The sequence below is a fragment of the Paramormyrops kingsleyae genome, chromosome 9, assembly GCF_048594095.1.
Source record: "Paramormyrops kingsleyae isolate MSU_618 chromosome 9, PKINGS_0.4, whole genome shotgun sequence".
NCBI classification, from domain to species: Eukaryota; Metazoa; Chordata; class Actinopteri; order Osteoglossiformes; family Mormyridae; genus Paramormyrops; species Paramormyrops kingsleyae.
In genome coordinates this window covers 33,957,687-33,968,159 of record NC_132805.1, presented here as the reverse complement: position 1 = coordinate 33,968,159, position 10,473 = coordinate 33,957,687, and the positions used below count along the sequence as shown (strand labels likewise).

The 10,473-nt window shown below is 45.8% G+C and overlaps 1 protein-coding gene across 2 annotated transcripts; it reads right to left on the bottom strand.

Annotated features, from left to right (window-relative positions):
• Positions 1–3,667: 3,667 nt before the first annotated feature.
• LOC111845448 (transmembrane protein 222-like) lies at positions 3,668–9,417 on the bottom strand. 2 transcript variants are annotated; one of them, XM_023814886.1, is made up of 6 exons: positions 9,268–9,417; positions 7,165–7,249; positions 6,682–6,713; positions 6,359–6,455; positions 5,128–5,258; positions 3,668–4,686 (listed from the first exon to the last, which is right to left on the bottom strand). In XM_023814886.1, the coding sequence occupies exons 1-6, from the start codon at positions 9,387–9,389 to the stop codon at positions 4,599–4,601; spliced, it is 555 nt and encodes a 184-aa protein (XP_023670654.1). In that variant the 5' UTR covers positions 9,390–9,417; the 3' UTR covers positions 3,668–4,598. The 2 variants fall into 2 exon arrangements, with proteins under 2 accessions (XP_023670654.1, XP_023670649.1); XM_023814881.1 differs by lacking the exon at positions 3,668–4,686 and having other exon boundaries at positions 4,708–5,139.
• Positions 9,418–10,473: the final 1,056 nt, after the last annotated feature.

The window sequence follows — 10,473 nt, the reverse complement described above, 5'->3', positions numbered from 1 at the left end:
CGTTTCGAACAGGTCCGTATAAGTAATGGACCATTAGCGCAGTAACAAAGGATTATCTGATTTAAACTAATCAACAGCTCATGTTTAAAAAAAAGTTACGGATTTGATATAGCACATGTCCTGATCTGTATTTATAGTATTATTCACTGCGGAACTATGCATTGCATTAATCATCTGTTAACATGTTAGAAAATCGTTGTTCTCATTTACTGGACACGATCAACCTAATGTGTTTTTGATGGTCCTGTAGCCAAGCACCCCATACGAAACCGCCGGGGCGTAAAGACTAAAACTATGCGGAGTCTGAGCAGAGAAGGGAAGGTGTGGATGAGATAAATGCAGCAGCAGGAGACTCTGAAAAGGCGTTTTGTTATTGCAGCCCTTCGCCTGGGAATTCCGCGGTCCCGAAACACGGCGACCGTCACCGCTGAGACACGTGCTTCCAGTGTTTTGGTTTCCACGTTATAATGACTTAGGCCTAATTAGACTATTAATAACCTAATCAAGCAGAATTAACTATACGCTACTATATCATACTCAAGGTTACTGGCTATGTGTGGATATCGATGATATTAAGGATTGATCCCGAATACACAATTTGTAGAGCACCCAATAGTTAAACTGTAATCCATTGGGAAACAAATAGTGAGTCGGAAAATAATATCTGAGCTGTAGTCAGGATTTTTAAAATACGGAGGTCAGACGTGTTTGGCCATTCTAGGTGAGCCCCGTAATAATCACGGCTATCGGAGGTGCAGAGAAAATACTGAGGACTTGATCTCAATGGTAGGGGCATGATCACAATTATGTGTTTATCCTGTATAACAAGTAGACTACTGCATTTTCCCGAGAACAGTTCTTCCAGAAGGTTATAGGCCTTGTTGAAATCGACATCCCCGGTCAGGAGTCATCAATCTTAATTCTTCTTTCTGAAACCAAACGTCAATCCGACTTTCCCTGCGCTTGTCATATACCTATATGGATGTATGTGAGTAGATACCGGGCTTCTTTCACAGCTGTTCGCATTAGCAATTTAAATAAAACATGCTTTGAAAACGAGATAGAGAAGTCGCGTTCGGATGTTAGGTACACCCACCAAAAACACGTAGTGGGACACGCCTACACAAAAGCAACATTTCTTTCGAAATGCGTAGCCGCAAATCGCCGCTTCGGTAGGAGCGCAGCGATGGATGGCTGCTACGCCGCTCTCACCTCCCGCGGTCAGCATTTGATCTCCCAGGGGGTGCGAGAGAAGAATGAGAGACCGGTCTAAGCGGTCTGACTTTGGTGGGTGAAGTGTGAAACCGGATAGGAGCAGAGCATGATCAATCAGTCAAGGCACAAAGAAAGAACAAGCCAGTCTGTGATGAAAATGATATCCGTTAAAACGTTTTTAATATTACTGAATGAGTGGATTTAGAGTTAAAACACTGTGTTCTACGTTAGATATGTTAAATTTCATTTAAGCTTTATGCAGATGCATTGAATAAATAACTGAAAATATATGACTGTAGATAAAACTGAGACCAGCGCCAATCCAAAGTCCCAGGGCACAGGGACCTGCGCCGCCCTGCATCTTCCCCTTGCCAGGACTCGCTCATTTATTTATTCACAAACAAGTAAACAAATAGATAAACATATAAATCGTTTCTCTTAATGTTTATTTTTGACCAACTAAAGTTTGTGGATCTAGTAATGGCCTTGCTATTATTGTCTGTGTTGTTGAATTAGCTTAAATATGCAGCAAATGGTTGACTTTAACCTTAAGCAACCTGCTTCTGATTCAACATTTTATTATTATTGGCTGTGAATATTCATTATTAACTGGGAGAGCAGTAAGTTGAGCTGTAGAAATGGTTTTCACACGGTGGGGTGGGGTTTGGGGTTATTACTCTGTTGCTAAGGAGTGATCAGCAGAGTGGACGGTGGCTGTGTGTAGGTCAGCCTTTATGCAGGGCGCCTGAGAGGGTTAGGCCTCGGGTCCCACATGCCTAAGCTGCGGCTCCTGGATACCAAGATGCCAGCAGCTTTGGGGCGTATCTGCCGAAGCTTTGAAAAGACAAAGACTCACCAAAGTGCGGTCTACAGTGGCCATTAAGATCCCCCCTCTACACAGACCACGTACAGTTTGTGAAATTATCATTAAAAAGGTGATCGATGTAGAAACAGTGTGGAAACTGCATGTGTGTACTGTGGTAACAGAGTCATAGCTGTGAACCTAAGCAGAGATTGGTCTTGGACCTAAGAGAGTCACAGTTGTACATCGAATCAAAGCTCTGATCTGGACCTGATCTAATCAGAGTTCTGATGTATGAGAGTCACAGCTGTGCATCTAACTGGAGCATGTCAGGGATATAAGTGAGTCACAGCTGTGCATCTAACTGGAGCATGTCAGGGATATAAGTGAGTCACAGCTGTGCATCTAACTGGAGCATGTCAGGGATATAAGTGAGTCACAGCTGTGCATCTAACTGGAGCATGTCAGGGATATAAGTGAGTCACAGCTGTGCATCTAACTGGAGTATGTCAGGGATATAAGTGAGTCACAGCTGTGCATCTAACTGGAGTATGTCAGGGATATAAGTGAGTCACAGTTGTGCATCTAACTGGAGTATGTCAGAGATATAAGTGAGTCACAGCTGTGCATCTATGTCAGGGATGTGAGTGAGTCACAAATGTGTTTCTAACCAGAGCATGTCAGGGATGTAAGAGAGTCACAGCTAATATACAAACTCCTGAGGTAGTGTCTGGAAGACTGGGAAAAGAATTTCAGATTAAGAGAGAAACCCCACAAGGAAGGCATTTAAGCCTCCCAATATCTAGCCAGCTTATCTCCATCGTAACTTTCAAAGAGGACTGACACTCCCCCGCTAACATCAGAGGCTTTCATGGGCGTCGGGAACAATGTCCACCGCGTTGCTCATGGTACTTTATCCAGGAGGGGGACACAGGGGCGTCTGGGTTGGATCCCAGACACAGAGGGGGTTCAATTCCTTTGCCGGGAACCAAACAACATGAGACAGGAGTCCCTCCAGCGTCTTTCGAAAGGAGGAATCCAAAAAGTGGTCGCTGCAAAGCAGGTCTGGGCCGTGGTGCTGGCGGACCCCGGAATGTCTCCCTTCCTGTTCTCTGTAAGTCACTGGCAGCTTTGGCGGGGGGAGAGACGTGGCTGCATCGGGCCACTGAGCATAATAATTAGCTCAGCGGAGCCGAAGTGCTCGGGCGGGCTGCGACCCTACCCGCACCCAGACCCACCAGGACCTCCGAGACACACACCATTGGTTTACCCGACGTCTGATGACTTTAGCCAGGCGTGGCCAATGGGAAGAGCGACAACCACAAACCAGGTTAATGTTCTGGGACAGTAATTTCATAAATTCAGCTAATGAAAAGGATTACATTTATGCTAATGGGCTATACTCCATTCTCAAATGGGGGGGGGGGGTATCTAACATGTTGGTCTGTTAATGGATGAATTAGCAAATAAAGAAAAAAACTTCATATTCCGCAGTTGTATTTTGATAAAACTGTAGTAATTTAAAGGACTCATGAAGAAGAGAAAGGTCTCAAGGGTGAATGTTTTTGGTTTTCACCCCATAGCAGGAAATACAATAAATAAACTAATAAATGAGTACTGTACATGAAAATCATGACAGAGTACTAGATGTTCTATATTATCAATATTTAATGAATGTTTACATGGTTGAATTCATTTGTATGGCATCCGTCCATCCATCCTCCAATCACGTATCCTGCATTGGGTCACGAGTGGGTCTGGAGCCTATTCTAGGAAGCATATGGTATAGTGCAGCAGTACACCTATTCCAGTTAGTCACAGAGCACACACTATGGGCAACACAGAGGCCCCAATTCAGCTAACTGCATCTGGCAATATCTGTAATTTAGTTTTTGTTATTTTATAATAATGTATATTTATAATAGTGGATGTTCCTCTACGGCAAAATGGACTCTTTCTTCTAGGGAAAGAGATCCAGCGAAATGTAGTTCCTCCTCTCCACTTTCAGCAGATATTAGCTCAGCCATCGCATAAACCTGATATCCCATGAACCCTGAGTGTGTGTGTGTGTGACACAGGTGTGAGGATCACCCTGGTTGACACACTCCTAAGCAGCAGAATTCTGGAGGCAGACCTGAAAATAGGGCCCTAATCCAAAGCCGGAAGTAGACTGCGAGCAGGCTATTGCCAAGCGTCATGTCGCGGAACCATAGCAGGGACACAACGATCGCAGCATGTCATGGGGATAACATGGATCTGGATTCCAAACCTGGAGGTCCAGATAACCCCCTCTAATTAAAAAGCTGCAGATCATTGAAACAAGCACCAGCAGTTAATTAACTTCTTGTGGAACATGTCAGTGTACATTTTGGGGAAGGGGGGAGTTTATGAGGTTTATAGGGACACACCCCCCAATACACACACTCACACAGCGGTGGTCATGGAGGGCTCTTCCACATGCTGGTGTGTGGGATTCTATGCCGATCTCGCTGTACAGAAGCTTAATGCGGATCCATGCTTAGGTTCCACATGGCGCCTCACTGGACACCCCTCCTCCTCCTCCTCCTCACCCCCCAGCCTATTAGCGCACGTTGAGGACCACGGTGACTGTGATGATGACCCCATATAAGAGCAGGAAGGGCAACCAAGTCTTCAGGGAGTCTGCAATGCTGCTGGGTGTCGGTGTATGTGGGGGAGGGGTGGTGGAGGATGGAGAGAGAAGAGAAAAGGGCAATGAAAAGAGCAAGAAAGAGTGGGGAGAACAGGAGAGAAGTAGATACAGAAGAAGTCCGTATGGAAGATGCAGGCGAAGTCCTGCAATGCGTATGTCTTTTCTATTCAGCCTTTTGTGTTGTGTCATTGCACAAAATCTTCCCTTTGTTTGACGGTCAATTACAAGCCACCAAATAAAACACAATCACAGGAAATGTTGGGGAAAAAAAAACACTTGGTTTCATTTTACTGCATCCCACCGCCTCCAAACAGACAGCAAAGCTGCCCGACGATTCACACGGAGCTGTGGAAGCAGACGCGGCCCAGAGAGGCGTAAAGGTGAATCGCGCCGGTTTCAGGGGCTCTAACGGCAATCTGCTTCCGCCTCCTTTCCTCACCTGACGTGCTTGCTGTGGAGCAGGGAGAGGAGGCAGAGGTTAATCATGTTCCACGTGGAGCTGCCGTCGTAGCGCATCAGGTTCAGGGCCAAGGCCACGTAGGAGTGGCAGTTGTCACAGCAGAGGATGTGCTGCGGGGAACAGGGGGACAGAGAAGAAAAGATGGCGAGTGGGCGGGGGGAGGGGGGGGGGGCTGCAGGTTGGGCTCACGCCCCTATCAGCTGGAACCTAGAGACAGATTCTCCCTTTGTTCAGAAACGTCACAAATTTCGGTATGCAAATAATACAGCTATCCAGTAACAGCCTGGATTTACCTAAACTTCCAACACATCGCAGAGCTGGCTAAACAACTGCCCCCCCTTAGAGCAGAAAAGGTCAGTTTGGCATCACTAAATGCCACATCTAAGGGCTCGAAAGCAAACCCATGGCCAGAAATATATTTTGCGGGCAACCCTACTGATAGGTTCCCCACTGTTTTTGCCGGCCGCCGGGGAAGGAGGAGGGGGGGGGGGGGTAGACGGTACATTTTGCTGATCCTGAGGCCTGAATCAAATTTCCAGGGAGGTTCCAACACAAAATTCTACTACGTGGCGCTATGCGACTGATCGGTAACAAGAATAATTTGGTGTGGGGTTGAGACCCTTTAAGTTATTCGGAGGCTGCATGCTCTAAAGGAGTCTGCGCTTTGTTGATGATTTACTCGCTGTCGCGGGAGAGCATGACGCAGGGAAGGAGGAGACCATCCTCACGGCGGCTCCAACAAAGAAAACGACTTTATTAAACTAAAAAAAAAAAAGAACACACTAAACCAAAGGACCACGAGAGGTCAAAATAAAACAGGCAAAACTGAGGCAAGAGATAAGAGCGACCACAGCAGACAAAGGGTAGAAACAGATACGACACAGTAACAACCACAGGATTAACCCAACAAAAAAATAAAACATGAATCACACGGTAGCCAGCGGAACAAGGGGTCCAGCCGTACTGAAGGAGCAGAACAGGCACGATCCTGACACTCATCCTCACCCCGATACCACCCATCAGGGAACGTGGTGTCTCTTCTAACACATTAGGGAAAGAAGGAAATCCAAGCTGTACTAATCCTCATCTTATCCCCCACCCTCCTCACAGACAGGATGGTCAATTTGCCCCCGAGGGTCGGCTTTATGTTTTTAGCCCGGGCCCCTGTAGTCTTTTCCCCATACCGGCCCCGTTTCTGCCCGCGGCTCACCATCTTGTGCCCATACTGCTGCGAGGCGTCGCGCACGGCGGCGTCCCACACCTCTGGGCTGCCTCCGCACACCTTGCTCACGTCCAGCCTCCAGTACCTGCAGCGGTAGCAAAATGTTGCAGGGATGCGGAATTCCCTGTGGCCTTTAGCACCTCGAGTCCCTTTAACGTTTATGTATCTTATGATTAATCAGCTTTGGTCGCCAGTCCATATAAGCATTATAATCACTGGCTGCTAATTCTTATGAACACATCGCATTAATACAATGTTCACATCTCCCACTGCAAAAAGAACAGCTGTAATGCTAATGAAGACTCACTTACTTCGTTGGCCTGCCAAAAGCCATGTCGTCCTCCTGGGAAATAAAGCTGTGTTGAGGAGCAGTAGGTATGTTCAGGATCAAACGAGGCCACGGTTCTTAAAACTAACCCCGGGGTCTGTCTTAAAGACTTTAGACACTGATCTCAAGTATGATTTATCTTCCCATACTTTGCTTTATAAGCAGAAACCATTCCACATGAATACAGGTTTTTAAACAACAAAATTATTTTTATAATCACAAAACAAATTACAATAATAGCATAATTGTACTGTTTTACACAATTGGATGTGTAACATACAATATCCACTGATGCCCAAAGCTCTTATGAGAAGTACCATTGCTGGGATCTGAACCGATCACCACTTGGTGCTGTCCATCGCTTATATTTCACCCGGCATAATTTCATAGTTTGTAGGCATTTAAATATAATCGTGCTAAAGAAAGTGCCCTGCGGGAGATGGAAGGAGGATGTGACCATACTCACAGAGACACAGTAGGGCCCAGCAAAATCTCGAATCACGCCGGAGGACGTGCAGATTCCCATGTGGCCAATAAACGGCAGCAGCCACCTGCACATGGAACAGGACGTAAGGAACAGGGCTACAACAGACAAGCACCTAGAAAGAAGGGGAATTTGTCAATGGGCAGCCAATAGACAAACTGCTCCTGAGAGCAACTTGTCTCAGATCACATGACTCAGACTATTCTCTCAAAGCAAGGCTCAGACAGAAGTATGCATCCACAAATGCCCATTACAATGATTCGATCAAATATACAAGGTGCTTGCTTAGGGCCGTGTCCACCCCCTGCTTCTGTCTGCAAGAAGGCTGCACCCAAGACTGTCTGTGTTCCAGCCCCAGGTAACCATGGAAACCGGGGGGAGGCTGAAACATTTCCTACTTTCCTGTTTTCCTAAAAACTGGAGCCATCAGATGCGTCGTCTCCCAGAAATCGTTCAGATACAATAATCAGTTTTTATTAGAGTTGCCCAATTCGGCTGTGTGTGTGTGTGTGTGTGTGTGCGTGTGGATTATGTTTATATTACATTGTGGCAGACTAAATGTCCCCCACAGTGTGATAAAACCAGGTATTTTGACATTGTGGGGACTATTTTTCAAGTCCCCACAAAGATCTGTGACTGCAATCAAAAAACTAAAAATCTTAATTGTTTAATCCAAAAGTCTTGTATTTTGTTTGTTTACGTATGGTTAAGGTTTGGACTGGGTAGGGGTTAAGGTCGTTATGTAGCTGGATAACAATCAGAACCACAGTCCGTATTGGGGTGTAATACCCGCTGGGCTATTGGGTTTAACCTACAGGGTGATGAATCAAAACCCAAGAAGGGATCTTTGGTTTTATTCCTGAGCTGGACCCTTCGCCTGAATTATTCCCATAAAACACATGTGTCAATGGATAATAATGTAACTCTGAATGAAAGCATCTAAATAAACAGAGGAAGATCCCCCTCTACAGTCTGTTCCTCTTTGGCACATGACAGTCCATCCTGAGGCACACTGGGGCTGTGAGAATCCGCCGTGATTTTCCAGGTAAGGTCTGGCAATGGAGCCCCAATACAGGAGGACTTCTGAACCACTTTGGTGCATCTGACCCACCTCGTTGGAGAATCTGGGGCAGTCTGTGTGCTCCTTCCCCTCGTGCCGCTACTTCCTGACATCTCCACCCAAACAGCACTCTACCCAGTCCCCAGAGCAGAGCTCCCTGACTGTGTCCCCGAAGCCCATCAACTTCCTCTCCGGATATACCTGACGTTCAGCCCCTCTCTACATCTTCATTTCATTCACGTGCCAGTATAGGACAGCTTTTTTATATTCATTGGTGTACATCCATCCATTTTCTGGTGGCTTATATTACATATAATCTTTTAAAAAATAATTTTCTCAGTACCCAATAAGTTTTTAGCAATTGTGGTACTTTTGCCTAAGGTGCTGATATATATTTCAAGATATGAAATGATCTAAATATACTAAACGGCAGATTTTAAGCGAGTCACGAAAAGACACCAGGTGAAATTGAAAAGTTCACAGGGGGCAGCGAGCGATCGCAGCGATCTCTCACCTGCCCCGCCCAATCTGCCCCTTCTCCTCAGGTAAGCACTGCTGGCAGATGAAGTGTGATCTGCGTAAGCAATCCCGAGGTCATCTCGAGCCGTGTGCTTCTAATATCCGTGAAATTATGCAACTTTACATCAGCACATGCGCTTGCAGGGCATTGACCTATGGACATGTAAGACAGCTTTCGCGGTAACTTTAGCGTTTAAAATTTTTCTTTGTGTTTTGTTTGCTTTGAAACGCCCAGTGCCATCCTGCGACCCGCTAGTTTCCGTGCCAGGGAGTGTGACGACGACGACGTCAGATTGGGATTTCCAGCCAGGACAGAAAAAAAAACATCTCACTGGTGCAATGAAATATCCTGACATCATTCGTAAAACCCCATTGCGAACTGGTGGTACCTCTCTTTATCTTTCAGTTATTCCAATATAACACTGAACTGTGGTGTTACACTGAATTGTCCGAAAGATCTTAAAAACCAACAACGAGTGTCACAAAAACTGACAAGAGGAACTTACGACAAGCCCGGAATGGGCGTCCAAACGATGCAATAAGGAAATCGGCTCTTATCTGGGTCTATTTTCTCGCAGTCCTCCTTATCATTTGTTAGTGCGTCTGCCTCCGATGCATCCGCCATCATTACCAGTTACAATCAGAGCATTTCCCAGTTTCCCCTCCCACTGGCCCAGCAACTGGAAACAAAGCTTGTTTCAGGCTTTTTCACGCGGTCCCAGTGCCGCGGAGACTGAGTTACCATAACGAGACAAACGGTTCAGATCAGCTCACCAACAAGCTTATAGCCAGTACAGTGATAAAAATGCGGGGAAAATAAACATAGCTAACAGGTATTGTTATTGTTGATAACAACAACAATGACAGATAGATAGATAGATAGATAGATAGATAGATAGATAGATAGATAGATAGATAGATGGATAGATGGATAGATGGATAGATCTTAGATAGATAGAGCTTACTCACACATATACTTTATTTTTTACAAAACAAAGAAACATTGTTTAGGGGCTCTAGGATTGTCCGCAGCGCTCTTCAAGTTGTAGAGGAGAGGGCGTTGGCAACGTACTCGTCAGTGATTTGGAACAATTCTTGATAAGACTTAAAACAAGTGAAACATGTTGTTACGCGGACAGCTGCAAAGGGCTCTTGGGGTTTTACTGACACTGCTGCCCTCGCTGTGCAGGCTAACCCTCCCCCCTCCCCCCCATACAGGTCACTCGAGACACAACAACATGAAATTGTGCTACTATAATTTCCGTTCGCATTACTTTTGCAATCTGTGCCTTGTCAGCAAATGCACCCAACTGTGACACCCGATCGCTGCTAGTCTTCAGGCCCTCGTTATCTGGTTGTACAATCTGCTCAGGGCTGCCTGTTCTCAGCCTCGCTGGGATGCGACTCCTATTCCCAGTTCGAGACGTGACCTATGTCAGAGACGTCCGATACCGCCACCTGTTGCTTCAAAAAGGTAATTACACCTTGGCATGATGTTTGTGCTCACGGCAAGAAGTTCCCAGCCGTGGTACCTGATTGATTCACCCCAAGGGCATTTTGTGCTTAAAAATAAGTATATCAGAACCAAGGGAATATATTTAACAGCCTTAACCTTCCACCAAGATGTTTCTGCTAATATGAAAAGGGAGATGACGTACTGGTTAGTGCTTGTGCTTCCAAAAGATTTCGGGTTCAAATCAGAAGATATTTTA

What these genes read in the sequence shown, in the direction of transcription:
- LOC111845448 (XM_023814881.1), bottom strand. Translation starts at nt 9,389, where the DNA reads ATGATGGCGGATGCATCGGAGGCAGACGCACTAACAAATGATAAGGAG. An exon ending in ACGCCCATTCCGGGCTTGTC is followed by an intron (nt 7,250 to 9,267) that starts GTAAGTTCCTCT and finishes TTCCATGTGCAG; the next exon opens with GTGGCTGCTGCCGTTTATTG. An exon ending in CTGGGCCCTACTGTGTCTCT is followed by an intron (nt 6,714 to 7,164) that starts GTGAGTATGGTC and finishes TTTATTTCCCAG; the next exon opens with GAGGACGACATGGCTTTTGG.